Genomic DNA, 20,502 nt, shown 5'->3' on the forward strand with positions numbered 1-20,502 from the left:
CCCTGAGATTAATCATCCCCTTTACTAGCTAGAAATTGGAGACATTTAATGGATATACCTACATCAGTCAATTTAATGAGTCTCATTGTCTAGGGTTTGAAATAAACTAATCACTCTAATGTTAAAATATAATTGATGTTCATCCTCACTCTAAGTTTTCTAGGTTTGTCTCTCCTGCCTGCCTGAAGAGGCCAATTTACTTTAAGCTGCTTTCTGTTCTTTCATTCATTAACTGGGCCTTTGGAACTAAATTGTATCTACTGGTTGAGGTAAGGATAGTCTGAACCGTCTTAGCATCTTTGCTATAGCACAGCTTGAGTGAGCTGCTTGCCTTCCACTTCCTTACCAGGGAATATTTTGCCACCATAGTAGGAACTGTTCTGTGAACACCGCCTGAGGTATCTCTGGAAGCCTGACAGTTGCAAATAATAGGACACCAACATGGCTGTGGCATGAATCACTGGGCAGAGAACCAAGGACATCAACCGACCTAATAGCAGGAGCTCAAGGCCAAAGTGGTGGCTTGCCCAGTCAGTCACCAAAGTACAAACAAGCTGTACACAAATCTGAGTCATAATCAGTGGATTTTGGTCTCTGTTTTGTTTTCAGCTGTTTGAATTTATGAACTTCCTGGCTGAGAATGTCATCTTCTGCTACATGGGCCTGGCTCTATTCACCTTCCAGAATCACATTTTCAACGCTCTTTTTATACTTGGAGCCTTTGTATCCTTTGAAGGAAAAATAAAATAGAAAAATGGTCAAACCTTTTTCTTAGTAGGACTTTGAAAACATCAGAGAAGTCAATGTGTCCATTGTACTTTCACCATCAGAAGCATCATGCACGTGTAAGTTTACTTCCATTGACTAACACCTTCTGGGGCTGTGAAGTTAGCTCAGTGAAATATTAACCTTACAAGTATGAGGACCACAATTCAATTCCCAGAACCTACAAAATATCCAGCCATGGTGGTAGATGATTGCAATCCCAGTTCTGGAGAGGCAAAGACATGTGGATCTCTAGGACTTGCTGGCCAGCCAGCCTAGTCTAATCAGTAAGTCACATGCAATGCACACATGCACACACACACACACACACACACACACACACACACACACACACACATACACACACCATTTCCTCCCTAGGAGAATAGACAAAATGTAGACCCCACTTTTAATACAGAGGGTACTCCTTCTGTAGGGCTTAAGTGGGAGGCAACCATCTGTCCAAAGAGACACTGAGCAACTACAAATGTTCCTAAGAAGAGCCTTCTGCTATTGTCCATCGCACTTGGAAAATGGGATGATGCTTCCTTTGGTCACAAGCAGATGACTTTACCTCTAAAGAGCCTGCCATGTCCCTGTGTCCACTGCTCACCTGAATTTGGTGTCAGTCTCTCATCCCTGAGGTTCTGCTAAACTTTCAAATTTCATCTGAAACCTCGATCTTAGAAAGAAGGAAACTATCTCACTCCAAATAGCTTCATCCTGCAGAGGACTGAAGGAATAGAGACAACAACAAAGGAGGAAGGCTTATGGCTGACCTTTTCAGGAGATATTCACTTACAAGACATTGGCTTTAGGAAAGTCTCCTGAAGTAGCATTTGTACTATATATATTGACAGTCAGCTTCTCTCAAAATTAAATCCAGTAAATGAAAAAGGTAAGCAAGCTTGCTAGAAACAGGTACATGAACCGATGGGAAGTGAAACGGAAACCACATCAGGAATATATTTATTCTTTCCAAAGTGCTGCTGGAGAAGATAACACCATAGTACCAGGTGTCGCTACCTCACAGCTTCCAGCAGGATTGAGGATAGAGTCAGTCACTGGGAACATAAATGTGATGGGAAAATTTAGGGATTGAAATGGCATGACTGTACCAACTTTCAGCCAAGCATATGTTCAAAGGAAGACAGAGTTTTATGTCATTCTGGGAAGGAACTGACATTGAACGATGAATGTGGTGAGTGAGTTAGACATAGATGAGTTGTCATGTTTATCCTTGTTTTCCAGGTCATATCATGGAGAAGCATATGGACATGATACCTGAGCATGCTCAGTCAGCCCCTCTGTGGCAGTGTTTTCCTTAATGTGTCCTAACAGCTAGCAATTTTTGTTGCCAGAGCCTGCAACATTTATCCCCTCTCCTTCCTCCTGAATCTGGGCAGGAAACAGAAGATCCCATGGAACTTCCAACACATGATGATGTTTTCAGGTATGTGGACTCACTGTTCACTCATGCTGCTGCTCTCCCACCTCTGTGGAGCACAGAAAGCCGTGGGGCACCTGCAACACTCATGGAAAACCTGAGTTTTCTTTACCCTCGGATCCAGCCCTGGGCTCATCCCTCAGTGCTGAACAACAAGGAGTGCTTGTTCCCAATGAGAAGGGAAGTTAAAGGGAATTTCCTGGTGACCTCGAGTATCTGAACAGAAGTGAGCTCCAGCTGAGCACTAGACTTTCCTCTGGGCCATCAGAGCAGTTTCCATATTAAGGAATTGAATTACCATCCTCTCAACTGCAGTATATAGTATTGAATGGTACCACCCTTCTCCCTGTGCCTTTACCATCCTTGCAGGGTTCCAAAACCTTTTTGTGGCTCCCACAAAGCTAGTCAGATCCAGGTGGGCTCTGTTATTAGTTGAAAGAACATGTTAATTAAGCACCAGAAGGTGCAAAAGAGTGGATCCTGACTCTGTCTGATGGAAACACAGGTCTCCTCTCCTAGGAATATTCTCATTGCTAAGTTATGAACAGAGCTCTTTTCCAGAAGAAAATACAGCAAATGAGTTTGCTGACCACTGAACTATTCTGAAGGATTGAAGCTGCTTTCTATTTGATTATCTTTCCCTGATTTAAGACAGGATTCAAAGACTCTATATACCTTCTGTGTGTGTGTACACCTACAATACATTTAGAAGAGTTCATTGGCAGATCCATGACATTAGAGTGAAAAAAAATCTGCCATCAGAACAGTGTCAAGACTGTTGGGACACGTGGGCAAATATAACAAAAATGAGAGTAACCAGTATTTATTAATATGTGTTGTTTGCTGCTTATAATACACCAGTCCTGGAAAGCTAGTGTTAGGTTTTGTGCATAGGATCTCTAACATCTGAAGTAACTAGACCAAGGACAAAAGCATTTACGATCCAGACTTCACTTCAGTGCTAACCAAGTGTTTTGAAATTCACATTTTAAAAATTATTTCATATGTCTGAGTGTTTTGTCTTGTCTGCATGTATGGAGGCCAGAAGAGGGTACCAGATCCCTTGGAACTGGAGTTATAGATGGTGATGAGCTGCCAAATAGGTGCTGGGAATTGCACCCATGTCCTCCAGAAGAACAACCAGTGTTATTAACCACTGAGCCATCTCTCTAGCCGAAAAGTACGCATTCTTTAAAATGGTCCTGAGAGTAGAAGGTTTGTTCCTTTCTCAATTCTATGTTAGCGTGGTCCACAGAGCACTTGGTGCAGCCCCCAAGTTTGGAATGAGTTGTCTTATCAAATATGATCACATGAAAATCCACAGTTAAATCTTGTCCTTCATAGGGCCTCTGACAGGACTTTCTAATGCTTCTAGATGTGCTATGGTAAGAGATTCAGAAAGAAAGTGAGGTGTCAAGTTGACAGTGATCCCTGGCTTAGGGCAGCATTGACCCTTATGGAAAAGTAAAGGGAAGCTTATTTCCTTAAAACTTGAAAGCCAGCACTGGTGTTCGAAGGGTTTCCCATCAAAACATCCATAGTTTTCTTATCAGTATCGTATTTGGAAAGCTTGGCATTTTATTTCAAGCATCATTTTATTAGACAAAGAGGTTTTAGTAATAAGCCAAGATTACAGACACGAGTGCAAACTCTCTGCCCAAATGGCCACCTGGCTTGATGAATTCTTTGCAATTTGGCAATGCCTAAGTTTGCTTAGCTATATGATTGGAGCTACAGAAAAACAAAAACAAACAGCAAATTTTAGTAGAGGCCAAAACTGTGGCATATGCAAAGACTGAGAAAAGATATGTAATTTGATGGTGTCTTTATGAGGTTCTTTTTTAAACCCTTTCTTTGATAAATTCACACATGCATATAGTAAATTTTTTAGTCATTTTTTCCTCCCATAATCCCCTGTTATCCCCCTTCCTCTCCACTAAAATCCTTTCTTTTTCTGACAAGTCTCCCTACTACTTTTGTGTTTTTTTTTAAATCTAGTTTTTAATGACACTAAATTTTAATTGTGTTTGTTTGCATGAGCCCAAGTGGAGGGTAATTTACTGGGTCCTAGGCAGTTTATCTGTGGATTTACACCCCCAACAGTCATTAGCAGTCCAAGGTTCCTCAGTGAGGGAAGATAGGCTCTAATGAACCCTTTATATAGCCTAATGAACCCATATTTGGTAAAATGGTGGTGGACCCAATCTTATGCAGATCTTGAGCAGGTAACTACAGCAAAGATGAGTTCATGTGTACAACAAACAGGTCAGGTCCAGAAAACACACAGCACTCTTCCCCATCCTCTGGCTCTTACATTCTTCCTGCTTTTTCTTCCCCAATGTTCCCTGAGCATGAAGGGATCAACTTAGGTGTTAGGACCATGTACACCGCTGTCAGTTACTCTTCTCAGCACTCCAGGCAGCTGTGAGTCTGTGTGGTTACTGCAGCTCACTGTCAAAAGAAGCCTCTCTGGCAAAGGCTGAGAGCAGCACTAACAGGTGGATACAAACATAAGTAGTTAGAAGGTAGATGATGCCATGTCCATTTAGCAAACAACAGCAATGGGTTCCCCACTAGAGCCCATGACTGCTGCAGCCATGGGCATTCTACCAAGTTTACAGCATCAGGCATGATTTCCTTCCTGTGCGTGGGGCTTAGATCCAATCATAAAGTGGTTGGTTATTTCCTACTAGTCATGCCACTGTTGCTTTGTTGAGCACATCTTGCCTGTCTGTTTGTTATTGTAGTTCATGCGGTCCACAGCTATAGGATTGTTGTTGGCCTTCTCCCACAGTGTAATATATCCTGAAATACAGCCAGCAGAGGGGGGCTCCCAGATCAACTCAACTTGACTTCTCTGTGTCCTATAACCCAAGTCTGTAACATCTTCAGCAGTAGGGACTAACCATCTAGTTCTGAAGGGAAACCAACAACTACAAACCAAACAATATTGAATAATTTGGGGGGAAACTTCTGGGGTCTCTTTGACCAACAACTCATCATAGAGAGTTATCTCACAGCTGGTCCTGGGTTTGTCATTTAATAGCCTTCAACTTCTAGGGGAAACATTATCTATCCATAGTACATCTACTTAACCCGTGTGTGTGTGTGTGTGTGTGTGTGTGTGTGTGTGTGTGTGTGTGTGTGTTAAATGCTTTCACTTGCTAAAAGAGAAGCAAGGCAAGATTCTTTAACTTACCTTGGTTTAATTTATTACCGCCACCAAAAAGACTGGCAAGTCTAATTCTTCAAACACTTCCCTATTGTGACCCTGATGTCAGAGAATGCTGTGGGTTGTCAACATCTGTGTCACTTGTCAAGTATTGATTGAAATGAATCTGAGCAACACAGAAATTGTTACTTCTACATGTTTTTAATAATATATTTCTTTTTTTTTTTGGTTTTTTGAGACAAGGTTTCTCTGTATTGTTTTGGAGGCTGTCCTGGAACTTACTTTGTAGACCAGGCTGGCCTCAGACTCACAGAGATCCGCCTGCCTCTGCCTCCCGGGTGCTGGGATTAAAGGCATGCACCACCAATGCCTGGCAATAATATATTTCTGAAAAGTGAATAATATTCATAGTTTACTTGGTATAGAAGAAAAAACACTGGAGTTTCCATGAAGCAGCTTCTCTCATTTTCAATGTTACATACTTGTCTGATGGGGCCCAATGATGCCACAAGCCATAAGCCACAGCTTGCCTTCCCAAAGCGTTTGAAACTCATGGCTGAGCTAAAACAGGCAGGGATTAACAACCTTTGTTTCTTGGTTGTTATTTTGTTTCATTTTACCCTCTAATTCTCTTTTCATTTTGGTGTTTGAAGACAGGGTTTCTCTATGTATCTTTGTAGACTAAACTGGCCTCAAACTGACAGAGATCTGTCTGCTTCTGCCTCCCAAGTGCTGGGATGCATTTCTAAACAGTGTGATGATCACAACCAATAGTTAATAGTCATACTCTTTTCATCTTGTAAAACGGAAACTGTAAGCATTAAACAGTAGCTCCCCTTCCAAGCACCTAGAAACTATCCTATTACTTTCTGCTTCTGTGATTTTGACTACTGTGGTTTCCTCATTTAAGTGGAATTGTGACTGCCTTGACATAGTGTCCTCAATATTTGTCAATGTTTTGTTAATACAAAATTTCCTTCCTTTTAAGGTGGAATGATAGTCCCTTATGTATGCGTATAAGTATCATACATTGCTTATCCAATCATCTAGCACTCTTGGGTTTCTTTTATTCTTTTTGATAGTACAAAAAAAACCCTGATATGAACATGGGTACACAAATTTCTTTTTAAAAAAAACCTTGCTCAGGCGGTGGTGGTGCACGCCTTTAATCCCAGCACTCGGGAGGCAGAGGCAGGCAGATCTCTGTGAGTTCGAGGCCAGGCTGAACCAACAGCCTCCAAAACAATACAGAGAAACCCTGACTCGTAAAACCAAAAAAAAAAAAAAAAAAAAAAAAAAACCTTGCTAACAATTTTAAATATATGTCCAGAAGTAGAATTGCTGAATTATATGGTAATTTTTACCAGCTAATTATTTGGGGGAACCACCATACCGTTTTCCATAGCAGCTGTGGTGTTTCACAGTCTCACCAGTGGTGCTCAGGAGTTCTAATCGCTCTACACCATTCCCAACACTTGTTTATTTGCCCTTTATGGTAGTCGTGCTCACTGACAGTATGAGGTAGTTCTTTTGATGTGTATTTCCTTGCTCACTGGTGATGTGTTGAGCATCTTTTGAGGAACACATTGGCCATCCATCTTTTTTTACTTATCTCAAATCAAGTCTTGTCTTTTGCTCAACAATTTTCAAATTTCTATTTCCTAGATATTGACCCCTTATAAAACAGATAATTTGCAAATGTTCTCTCCCATTCCATTTGTTTCTGTCATGCTGTGCTTAAGTTGTCTTTTGATACGCAACATTTTTTTTAATTTTCATGAAGTCTAGCTTTTCTGTTGTTTTTGTTCTCATCTGTGCCTTTGGTGTCCTGCCACAGCAACCATTGCCAAATCTGATGTCACTAAGATTGTGCCTGTATTCTCCAAAGAATGTTGTAGCTTTAGGCTTACTTAGCTGTTGATACATAATATGTATGTGTAATTTGGGGGTAGAACTTCATTCTTTTGCAACTGGATACCCAGGTGTTCCATTTCATTTGTTCACAACTGCACTTCCTTTCTGACTGATCTTCGCAGTTTTGTCAAAAATGAGCTAACCATATGTATGAGAGTTTATTGTCAAGTTGTTTTTTCTATCCCATGTTTGTCTTTTGCCTGCACCATACTGTCGAGATAACTGAAGGTGTGTGGGGTGTGGGGGGGCTTTAGGACACGCTGAGGTGTTATTCTTAAGCAACATCTGACCATTTCTCTAACCGTATCTCTCACTGGCCTAGAACTCACCCATTGAATTAGGATGACTGTCTAATGATCCCAGATATCCACCTTTCTCCTCATCTCTAGCATTGTAATTACAAGTGCACAGTACCATGCCCAGACTTTTTCTTTTTAAAATGGCTAGGGGATTGAACTCTGGTCTCATGCTATCTCCCCAGCCTTTATTGAGGTTTTTTAGTTAGTTTTACAAACATGGAAGCTTATTTTGTTCTTGTCCTCTTATTTCATTCTTTTTTTTTTTCAAGATTATTTTGGTTATGTAGGAGGATTGGAGAGGTCCATCAAGATTCATATGAATTTTCTATTTATTATCATTTGGGGTTTTGATAAGCATCAAATTAGGTAGTATTGCTAATCTTAATAATATTAAATCTTATAGTTCATGAGCATGGGAAGTGTTTCTATATATTTCTGATTTTAATTTATTTTAGCATTTTATAATTTTAATGTCATCATATTGGTTAATATCGAGGTGATTTTTTTCTTTTTCTGTTTTTGTAAATGGAATTACTTTTATAATTTCCCTTTCAGATTTTTCCTTGTTGGTTATTAAAATGTCCCTGACATTTGTGTATTAATTTTGCATCTTTCTATTTTGCTGATTTCATTTGTTATCTGTAATAGCTTTTGTGTATGCGTATGGAATCTATAGGATTTTCTACATATAAAATCTTCTCACATCTGTGAACAGAAATGATTTTACTTCACTTCCAACTTGAATAACTTTATTTCTTTTTCTTCATTATTTGTCCTGGCAAGAGTCCCCAGTACTGTGTTGAATAGAAATGATCTTCGTGGGCAACCTTTGCTTTCTTCTGAATAGAAGGGGAACTTCCACTATCAAATATGATATTTTTTCATATATGGCTTTTATTATGTTGAAATGATTTTCTTCTATTGTTAGTTTGCTGAACATCGTTTACTTGTGAAATGCTGGTGATGGGTTAACAGACTGGTTCAATGGATAAAGGTGCTTACCACTAAGTCTGACAACATGAATTTAATTCCCGGGACCCATGTGGCAAAAGTAGAGAACTCATTCCTGAAAGTTGTCACCCTGCGTCTACACACACACACACACACACACACACACACACACACACACACACACACACAAACACATACAAGCACACACACACACATCTAAATGGCATAATTTTTAAAGAAAGCCAGTAAACTGGACCAAGTGCTTTTCCTATATAAACCAAGGTCATCATGTGATTGCCCCTTCATTCTGTTGATACAGTTTGCTGTTATTTGCAGTGTTGAACCATCTTTCTGCTCTAAGAATGAATCTCACTTGGGTATGATGAAGAATTCTTTTAATGTTGTGTTGAATTTGAGTTAAGGTTTCTTCTTTCGGTAGTCATAAGAGATGTCAGCCCACTGGTTTTCTTGTAGTGTCTTTGTGTGGTTTTGGTATGAGAACACAGCAGGTCTTAGAGAATGAGCTAAGGGGTGTTTCCTTTTCCTCGATTTCTTTAGAAGAGACTGTAGGATAAGTGTTAGTTTTCTTTAATGCTTGGCAGAATTCACCTGTGACACCTCCCGGGCTTGCAATTTCCTTTCTCTGGAGAGATATTACTGGTTCCATCTTCTAACAGTTATGAATGTGTCTGTTTAGATTTTCTGCTCATCTTTAGTGAGCATTGTATTTCTACTCATTTACCCATTGTATTTAATTATCTGTGAAACTTGCTTACAATTCTTATTTTTCTACAATGATGGTAAGTCTCCATTTTTATTTTTGATTCTAGAAATTTGAATTTTCTTTCATTTCTTAATACATTTAGTGCAAGGATTGTCAATTTTGTTGAAACAACTTATGATTGCATTTATTTTCCCTATAGTATCTCTATCCTCTATTTCACGTATCTCTGCTCCAAACCTTATTATTTCCTTCTAGCTGGTAGTTTCAGGCTTTTTTCCTAGTTCTTTAAATCACAAGGTTTGTTCGTTGGGCTGTTGGCTCAATATCTTTCTTGTATTAATAGGCTAGTAGCTATACGTGTCTGCCTTCATTTCATTGTGTCTTAAAAATCTCGTTATGTATTTCCTTCTCAGCCATCTCTTACAATTTTCTACATCTTCTTCTGATATCACCTTTAATTTATTGGTTGCCTGTATGCCTGTACGCCTGTGTGAGTAAATGCCATAAATGCACAACTACCGAAAGAGGCTGGAAAAGGGTGTTGGATCTCCTAGTCCTGGAGTTACAGTCAATTGGGAGTCACCTGATGTGGGTGCTGGCAACTGGAATGGGATCCTCTGGAAGAGCAGCAAGTGCTCTTAGCCACTGAGCATCTCCTGCCAGGTCTTTTTCTGTTGACTTTTCTTGCAGATAGCTGACAAAAGTGGGACTAGACTTCTTTTTGTTGTAGTTGGAATTTAAACATTTTAACCTAATATTGTGATGACTTCAGAAAGTACACATGCCCCCCTGCCCTGAGTTTGCTTTCTTTTGCTATTGTCGTTATTTATATTTGTTTTAAATTTTAATTTAATACTTATTTATTTTTAACTTAAGTAGGCTGTCCTTCTGTAAAGGATCAAGCCAAGCTACATGCATCTCAAGTCCTTCCAAGCTTGTGGCTTTCTCTGAGCATGCCCAATCACTTTCTAATTTCACTCTAATGTGCAGATATTTTTTAATGTCCTAGTCTTTAATGGATGGTTCCCAAATGTAGAAAAAGAGAAAAATGAAAGAGGGAACATGAAAGTATTCTGACCCTTTAGATCTCCAGGCACTCAGGAGGCCAGGAACTTGCAATATTGAGCAGAGGTACAGCAGCAATGGCTGATGATCTCTCTGTTTGTGCCCTTGTGACGAGGACCAGCAATCAGATGGCAGCACACAAGTCCATGACATTATCCTACTGGTTCCTTCCAGATTTTTGTAAGCAGCTTCAGAATTTCACATGTCACTGACAACCCTATGATGGACAGCTTGCCACTATACTGTCCTAATGAGCTTTCAGTTTCTGTAATAGAAACAAAGACCAAAAGCAGCTTGGAGAGGAAAGGATTTATTCAGCTTACATGTCCTAGGCATAATTCATTAATGAAGGAAACCAAGACAAGAACCCAAGGCCTGGAGGCAGGAATGGATGCAGAGACCATGGAGGAGTGCTGTTCAGTGGTTTTATCTCCAGGGCTAGCTCAGCCTACTTTTTTCTGTATCCCAAGATCACCTGCCCTAGAGTGGCACCACACACAGTGGCCTGCTCCCTCCCCTCACCCCATCAATCATGAATCAATAAAATGCCCCCAAAGACATGTCTACTGCTTAATCTGGTGGAAGCATTCTTTCAATTGAGGCTCTCTCTTCACAGGTGAATCTGGCTTTTGTCAGGTTGACAAAACTAACCAGTATGTATACCAAGAGAAAAAATGATTGGACTCATCACAATTTATTGTCTGAAGTTTGTACTGGATATCTCAAACCTTCCAGTTCTAGAAATCCAAAATCAGTTACCTGAGACACATTCCAGCAGTGTGATTATTGTGCAGGAAAAGAGACGGATTCCCATTCTTTCCACTCTACATCTTCCCAGGATGTCCCTATTGGAACATGTAGAGAGACAGGGAGAAGCTGGGCACCCTGCTTACAATCTCACAACCCATTAAAGAATAATTATGAAATGAACCCAGCCTCTTGACTTGGAACTTAGAATCTTGTCTACATGATACTACCTCAGATTTACCTTCAAGGTGATGAGAACAAAAATTAAATGAAAACCATGTCTTTTGTAAAGCAAGCCACCCTCAGCCGGTGTGGCATGTCCCTCCTACAAACCCCAACCTTGTCTAGTTCACAAAATGCTCAACAAATGGGTGGGCTCCCCCAAGCTACAGACTGAGGCTTCATAATGACTCCACTGGTGAGTGCCATGCACAAGGTAACGTTTCTCTAAAGAAGATACTACACACTCACCGTTGATTACCTGCATGATTCTGAGCTATAGCTCACTCAGGACTTAGAGTTGCTCTTTGCCACTGAACAAGTGTGTGTGTGTGTGTGTGTGTGTGTGTGTGTGTGTGTGTGTGTGTGTGTGTTTGCACGCAAGCAGATAACCTCAGGTGCTACTCCTCCGGTGCCATCCACCTCATGTGAGACAGAGCCTCTCACTAGCCTGAAACTGACTGGTGGGTGAGCCCTAAAGATCTTCCTGTCTACATCTCCAGAGTTAGGATTATGAGCATGCCAACACCATACCTGTCATTTTAAAAAATGGGTTCTTGGAATCAAACTCAGGTCCTCAGGCTTGCAAAGCAAGCACTTTTCTGACTAAGACATATCCCAAAGTCTTGAACACAAAGAGTTCTGAAGGTCAGTATAATTTCACTCAAGCCAAAGGAAGGGATTTGCAAAGTAAAGCAAACAGTGGACCGACCATTTCTGAGTATAAGAGAGTGACACCAGCTGACACCAGGAGGAAAATGTAGCCATCTTAAAAGATACTTGCTTCCCATGGGGGTTAATGCTAAAGATGGTGAGGCGTGACATCAGTAGTCCTCTGACAGAATCTAGTTGCCCATGCTTAATAAATAAATTTAGATGGAACCTTTCTTTGCCTAACTCAAAACACTTTATAAGAAGCCCTTTATAAAGAAAACCAATAATGTGTCTCTAAAATGTGAATATAAAATCATTTTTTCTTTCATTGAAAACATATTTTTACTCACATAATATGTCCTGATTATGGGTTCCCCTCCTTTACTCCTCCAGGTTTCTTGCTATCTGCCCTTCCATCCAGATCCACCCCCTTTCTGTCTCTCCTTAGAAAACAAACAGGCTTCTAATGGCTAGTAATAAAATAAAAGATAAGTTAAAACAGAATTAGGGCGTTGGAATAGGACAAAACAAACAAAAGGAAAAGAGCCCAAGAAATATACATATATATATATATATATATATATATATATATATGCAGAAATCCACTCATTCATACACTTGGGAATCCCGTAAAAAACATTAAACTAGAAGTCATAATATATACACAAAGGACTTGTATAGGACAGACAGATAGACAGACAGACAGACAGAGACAGAGATAGACAGAGAGAGAAGATATATGCATATACATATTTATGTGCATATATGTGCTAAATAAAACTTTAAAAATAAGGTAAAATTTTAAAGCCCTGATGTGACATTATGAAACAAGGAACCTCCAACGGTACCATTGAGTTCATTTTCCTTCAGTTGTTTTTGTATAGTCTGGACTGGCATCTGTGCTCTCTGAGTCTTCAGGACATCTGTCCAGGACTGTCTGGTTCTAAAGTCTTCATTGAGAAGTCAGGTGTAATTTCAGGTCTTTTCAGATTTCTTGGATGTTCTGTGCCAGAACTTTTTTTTAAGATTTTATGTTTTCTTTGGTGGAGGTGTCCATTTCTTCGAATGTGCCTTCAGTGCCCTGGGGTTCTCTCTTCTGTCCCTTGTACCCTGTTGATGAGACTTGCTTCTGAGTTTCCTGTTCCAGTTCCAAAATTTTTCATTTTCAGATTTCCCTCAGTTTTGGGCTTTCTTTATGGATTCTATTTCTGCTTTCTGGTCTCTTTTATCCATTGGTGTTATTGCTGATTTCCTTAAGGGATTTATTCATTTCCTCATTATGCAACTCTATCATCTTCATACAGGCTATTTGAAGGTCTTTTTCTTGTTTTTCAGCTGTGTTAGAGTATTAAAGGTCTGGTGTGGTAGGGTTACTAGACTCTAATGGAGATTTATTGTTCTGGCTGTTTATTGATTGTTCTTATGCTGGCATCTAGGCATCTTGGTTTGAGGTGATCATATCTGGTCACTGGGTGAGGGGTTGTTGTTTTGTTTTCTTGGATTCCATTACCCTCTCCGGTTCTTAGGAAGATATAATGGTTGTGTGTTGCCTGATAGAAAATTCTTCTGGGATCCTGATAAGTGTAACTACTGGGAATTCCAGGTAAATATGTTTCTAGGTATTAGGAGCTAATCCTAGAATGGGGATGAACTAGGAGGTCCACCCTTTTGGAGGGAAGCAGGGTATTTCAACATGATCTACCTAATCCTGTGAAACTAGGGACAGAGAGTGAGAGCCATACCAGGTCTGCTACAGAGCTGGGATTAGACTGGGGATTAGATTTGGATAGGGAGAGTGAAGATGTGAAGCTGGCCTTCCTGCTTGGCTGGCCCACTTTCTTCTCTGGCAGCCTAGACTAGCAGGTTCCAGGGAATGTCTGCTGGAATTATGGGCTTGGATAACGGAATGAGTGAGCAAGAAGGTTAGAGGAGAAGATCCATGTGATCTGCTGGATGTGGTCAGAGAAGGGGGGAGGTGCCACACAGCTGGGTCTGCTACAAAGTTGGGGTGAGCCTGGAGCATTTGCTTCAGAGCAGAGGAGAGAGAGGTCCATCTGCGGTCAGCTTACCTGCTTCCTTGGCCGGCATGGTCTGTGGATTCCAGAGGAATGCCTGCTGGTGTTGGGGGCTGGGATAATGGGATGAGTGGCAGGGAGGAAGGTTGGAGGAGAAGGTCATGTGATCAGTTGGCCATGTGGTAAGAAGGAAGAAGAGGCTGCAGCAGGTGGGTCTGCTACAGAGCCAGGGTGAGAATGGGGGCGTTGGATTTGGAAGAGAGGAGGCAAAGGTAACGATCTGAAGTTAGCCTACCTGCTTCCCTGCAGGGCCAGAGGCATAAAATCATTTTTCTATTCGGTCATCCAGATACTCCCTCAGCACATATTTGTCAGCCAGTGTGTGCTTTAAGGTGGGTATTCGGGTAAACAAAGACAAAGGTGCCTTTGAGAGAGAGATTTGGCTTGGCTTAGTCCTCTAAGTACATATCCTTCAGACTCAAATGTCAATCACATAAAAACCTTAGCTCTCTGGTTCAGTGGATGGTGCCTGCCATTTGATAATTCTCCTATTTATCTGCCCTCATGATTTGCACACCTTTTGGCATTAGGCAGGAGGGGAAAATGTTTAAAGCAGAGGTGAATTCTTTGTGAACTTAGTGGACATAAGCTTTACTTTCCTCTTTGTACCAGAGTTCAGCTCCTGGGGAAAAAAATCCCCAGCAGAGCATCCTGACTTGTGTAGATATACTCATGTAGTTTCTATCTAGTCTTATTAAAGAGAGCCATGGATAGGCTTTAGGCTCCTTAAAACCAGGCCAAGCCCACCTCCAAATATGGATGAACCAAGAAATATGGGGCTGGAGAGATGACTTACTGGTTAAGAGCTCTAGCTGTTCTTCCAGAGGACCTGGTTTTGATTCCCAGCAACCACATGGTGACTCACAACTGCCCCAAACTCCAGATTCAAGGATCTAAAGCCTTCTTCTGGCCTCCATGGACACCAGGGAATCATGTGATGTAAGACGTATATGCAGGCAAAACATGTAGATGACCTAGTGATGTTTCTGAGTGAAGCACTGGTTGTTAGTGAGTGATTCCGAGACTGTTGCCCTGCCCCCTGCCTCCATCCTTGCCTCCAGAACAATGGTACTCACAAAACAACAGAGAGACAGATAGCATCCTGGATTTCTCGCCTAACAAACCCTCCTACAATTCTTCAACATAAACTAGTAGAGTGTATACATACAGCCTCCAAACAGTAAGCTGGTGAGTGGATTATGATCACCAGGCGAGGACTCTGGACCCCACTGTTTGTCTTCTCTGTCTGAAGGAGTTTTTGATGATGACAGGTCTATTGGTAGTTTAGATGCTGTTAAAGAGTCAATCAAAGAGGTTAATCCCAAACAATATGTAAGACTTTCCTTAAATGCAAGGCCAGGAGGCTGTAACTGCTCTGGAGTATCCTGTGACACCCAGGACAAAGGGCTTAAGCAGAACACTAAATTCCCTTGAGACCACTCCTACCTACCGATCCCAAGCACAGCCCTAGGAAAGCCCCAGTGAACAGCCCTGTCCCAGCTCTCAGCTCCCTTGAAACCAAAGAGGCTGCTCTCTGTGGTTTAAATTAAAGGAGGATATGTGTTTCGCACAAATTAGCTTCCCTATTGATGTGGTGCATATTACAAAGATCAGTCTTCTTGTTTTAATTCAAATCCATGTGCTGCAATTTTTATTTAATTTAAAACTAAATAAGAGCCAGGAGCTGATAGAAGAAGGGGAAATGCCAAGCCTAATTGAGCCCTGGCAGCCTTCTTAAAACCACTGATTTGGGAACTGAAGCCCCTGGAGGTGCCATGCAGAGATGCTCCACTTATCTGACTGGGAGGGAGGCAGGGCAAGAGAAAGAACACGCTTCCTTGCACGCATCCCCTTTGGCAGCACTTGGAAGAAGACATGAAGTCCATGATATAGCCTGTGCACAAATTCTGACAGGTCTTAATAATAAAAACCCAGAGTCAGAGAAGCAAAGCAGCCAGCCACTAGCTCTTACCTCTATCTCAGATGAAGGGGAAGATCCTGTCTCCATGAATCCTCAGACTGAATCCTCAGACTGACTGCCTAGACTGCATTCTCAAACTGCTCCAGACTGACTGCTGCTCAGACTGCCTTGAGCTCCTGTCTCTTCCCTCTTTATATTCCTCTCTCAACACAGCCATATCACTCCTGTCTCCACCTCCCTGGTGCTGAGATTAAAGGCATGTGATCCCAAGTGCTAGGATCACCTTTGTGTGAGCTGTTACACTTTTAGACTGGATCAATTTCATGTAGCCCAGGGTGACCCTGAACTAGCAGACATCCGTCTGCCTCTGGTTCCCTAATGCTTCTGGGATTAAATGTGTGTGCCACTACTGCCTGGCTTCTATGGTTAACCAGTGTGGCTAGCCTTGCACTCTGATCTTCAGGCAAGCTTTATTTCTTAGATCACAAACAAAATATCACCACAGTAGCCTCTCACAAAAACAAAGACAAGTTTGAAGTAGGGGAACGTGACCCCAATGCAGATTTATATGAAAACACACGCCTCAGCTCAGCACAGTCACCAAAACAACTATGCCAAGTCCTCCAGGCTTTGCTGATGTGTTTACTGTCCATTCTATCATCTACTGGCACATGTTAACGTTCAAATAGCTGCCAGCACCAAAGGAAGAGGAGAAAGATGTGGAAGAAAAACCTGAAAGTCATTTTTTTCATCAACATTTATTGTTGCCCCTCAGCTGTGTAAATGTCAGCATTCGTACTAATATCTAGTGGAGTGCTGTGCTCTTCAGTTTACGGTCAATGGAAGAATCACCACAAAGCTAGAGGTCACTTTTCCTGTTGTCATTTTGGGAAACACCAATCATCCACAATCTGGATTCCATTTGAGACTCTAACACAAAAGTTATTATATCTAGAAACCAGCTGAGAAGGAAACACAAATGGGAATGGGCCTGGATCAGTCAGTCTTATGGCACTGTGTCCAAACAACTATTAGCACATGGTTTCCGATGATCCAGTCTCTGGTCACTTGGTGCCATAAACTTCAGGAGAGCATGGCAGTGGCAGGAAGCTGTATAGCAGAGGCTGCTTGTCACTCCTTGGTTGACAGGAAGCAGACAGTACCCACAGGAGGGACCAAAGGTCTTTCCCTATGGACCTTCCCTCAGACACCTACATTTTCTAGCTAGGTCTCTGTTCCTAAAATGTCCAGTCTCCAAAGTAGCATGACCTGCTGGGAAGCAAGTGTTCAAACCATGACCTGTAGGACACATTTTCTATTCAAGCCACAGCAGAAGGAATGAAAGTGAAGGTGAAGTATGAAGAAGGCCACTGTGTCAGCAGTGTTAAGAAACAGAAACGGGAGTCCTTCTGTAATCCTTTGTGGACTAATGAAACTCTGTTAAGATGACTAACCTCTCCCAGTTGCCAGTCACTATCTAAAAGGGACACTTTCATGCTCTCCTAATCCAAAACCCCTATGCTAGTACATCTTCATGACAAAAATAAATTACCCTACATAATAAGAGAGTTTGATGATTAGCTTTAATTACCAACTTGTTATAACCTGAAATCACCTGGGAAGAGGGATTGTTTACTTAGGTCTGGTCTGTAGGTCTATCTCTGGGGGATCATCTTAAAGTAATTCATATGGGAAGAACAAGCCCACTGTGGGAGGCACTAACCCCTAGGCAGGGGTTCCTGAACTGTATTGAGAGTAGAGGAATCCGAATGATCACAGGCAAGCGAGCAAGCCAGTGTGTATGTATTGGTTTCTGCTTTTGACTATGGCTGTCATCAGCTATCTCAGCCTCCTGTGGCTGTGACTTCCCTGTAGACTTTAACATGGGATCGTGAGTTAAAATAAGTCCCTTCTCCCCTAAGGTATTATCACAGCAAGAGAAATGAAACTAGAATAGAGAACAAGGATGGATTTGTTCACAGTTTCCGGTTCTATGGATGGGCACTTGGCACTGTGACTTCTGGACTATACAGAGGTAAAGCATTGTGGTGGGAACATGAAATGGAGCCTCTTACCTCATGTCAGACAGACAGAAAACATAAAAGCTTTTCTGTGGTGGCGCACGCCTTTAATCCCAGAATTCAGGAGGCAGAGGCAGGTGAATCTCTATAAGTCTGAGGCCAGCCTGGTCTACAGAGCAAGTTCCAGGACAGGCTCCAAAGCTACCTAGAGAAACCCTGTCCTGAAAAACAAACAAACAACAACAACAAAAACAGAAAACATCAACGTAAAGGGAGAAGGTCAAGAACAAAACACCCTTCAAAGCCATGCCCCTTCCACTAACTAGGCCTTACCTCCCACCACCTCCCAACAATGCCATCAAATTAATAATCCATCCATATACTAATATGTTGATGAAGTCAGAGCCCTTCTGATCCTGTCACTTTACAATGAATGGATCCACCAGGGGAAGATCAACAATCAATACATGAATCTTTGTGGCAGATACTTCATAGCTAACCCATACCAATCCCCAAGTGTAGTACTCAACTTAGAAGTCCTTGGAGCTCATTATGAACACTGAATTTAATCTACATCCTAACAGAGTCTCAGGGTAATTCGGGTATATGTTTAGATTTGAGAAGAATGTTCCCAAAAGTCATTACAATTCATGGCTTCTGCTCTGAGCCTATCCCTTTAATTCACTCCTCCCATGTCATTGTGTTGGGTTGGAAGGCTTGCCTGTGGGCCACATGCATTCCAGGTAGCTGTGAATGCATTCCAACACATTTGTAGATGATAATGTCATATTACAACATCAAAAGACTGAACATTCCTGCAAGCCACTCCTAGGTGCCTTCATTCTGTAGTCTGATCAGCAAGCACTGTTTATTTAGTTACTGGATGTCTTTCAGTCGATTCAGGCTAATCTCTTTCTTCCCACCCTCCTTTACTTCTTAGTAATTCCATTGATTCTTCAGATCTCAGCTTAGACCTTTCTAACTAGAAGGTCTTGCAGCACCTTAAATCTAAGGCCTTTCAGCACCTCAAATCTCAGTTGACATCCTTCTTATCTGTTCTATGGCCCCTAACATTATCCCTTCCTAGAAGATATCATATTCTACCATGGTCGTCAGTCTGTCTATCTGTATCCCCTTCTATGTTGGGAGTTTCGTCAGACGTGATGCTTATATTTATAACTCAGCCCCAGAACACTGCTTGAGGAAACTTGAGTAGCCTTCTATATATACTTGGTAAATAATAAGCAAATGAATGAACAATGTACAGCACTGTTCACCAACTTAAATGGTATGTTTATATTGCCATTTAAGAATTATCTAATCTATCCTGTTTTATTTCTAGGAACTATTACAAAATTGCCCTGTTAGCTCACATCAGCCTTGCCCAGGTCCATAGGTGCAAGATAAGCAACACTAATTTCAAAGCAAGAGATTAACAAATGAAACTTACTATTATCTAGCCAGAAAGTTGGTAACATTAACATAACTTCAAAATAACGTGAATTTGAAAATATTTTTCAAAGCTTTGCTTGCTTTATGCTGGGGGAATGCGTTTGCTTTTTTATTTAAAAAAATCCGAGGTTATTTGAATCAAAAACGAAGCCAACTTAAGTTATACTTAGGAAGATAATTTCCTTAAACATGTGCTCAGGTTTATCTAAGACTCTGAATCCGATCACCGGTACTGAGGGATTGCATTCCCTTTTTCTTGCTTGTGCTTCCAGAGGTGAAAAGATTCCCAGCAGTGCCAGCACCCTCTGAGTAATAGCTATCCCACTGTCCTCTTTGCAGCCTTCTACCTAAATTCCAGGGCTTGCCCCTCTCCAGTGCTCCCTCTCTTCCTGCCCTCAGCCTACCTTGTGTAATTAATCAGTTCAGTAGTAGGCCACTAACCAACTAATGGGGCACAGAGACGGAACTTTTCTCCATTAGAGGATATGACTGTGGAAGCCCCGTCTTTCTCATGTGGTAAAAACTGTGGCCTGGGGCAGGCATTAGTGAGTGGTGACCGCAACAGGTCTTCTGAGGTCTTTAAGTGGGACAGGATTAATCAGTTTGCGCAGGAAATGAGCCACAAAAATGTTTTAACCACTGTGTCAAGCAATCACAGAAAATGTCATCTGGGTAATGGATGAGCATGCACAGCGCCGTTGTGACAGAGCCGATGAGCATCTCAGACCCCCATGGGTCACAGATCCCATTAGCTCTCCTGGTTTCACCCACTGGGGGACGGTTGTAGGATTGTGGTGACTGCAGAATAGCCGAGAAACAGCTGAGGATGGTAGGCAGTCCTATACATCTGTTTCTTCTATTAGGAAGTCAAAGCATTATCTATCATTCTTCACTTAGCTCCAAAGTACATTTATAGTAAGAATGACTTGCTCTTGCATTTTTAAGCAGAAAATTAGATTTTGCTACTTTTTACACCACAGTATTTCATAAATAGGAACTACTGTTTTGTCAAAGTATAGAAATTTAGACTTTGAAGTAGACTCTGCCCTTTATGATTAACTGGTTCTAACCCACAG

General features: G+C 41.4%; 1 protein-coding gene across 1 annotated transcript in view; it reads left to right on the top strand.

The window, feature by feature from the left end:
- The window catches only part of Slc9a9 (solute carrier family 9 member A9), a 534,247-nt gene that overhangs the window by 326,224 nt on the left and 187,521 nt on the right, over positions 1–20,502 (top strand). The window contains exons 10-11 of the mRNA XM_040739467.1: positions 610–723; positions 2,107–2,218. Coding sequence (XP_040595401.1) covers positions 610–723; positions 2,107–2,218 — 226 coding nt within the window. The remainder of the gene's footprint in view (positions 1–609; positions 724–2,106; positions 2,219–20,502) is intronic.

The sequence above is a fragment of the Mesocricetus auratus genome, unplaced genomic scaffold, assembly GCF_017639785.1.
Source record: "Mesocricetus auratus isolate SY011 unplaced genomic scaffold, BCM_Maur_2.0 Super-Scaffold_100691, whole genome shotgun sequence".
Taxonomy (NCBI): domain Eukaryota; kingdom Metazoa; phylum Chordata; class Mammalia; order Rodentia; family Cricetidae; genus Mesocricetus; species Mesocricetus auratus.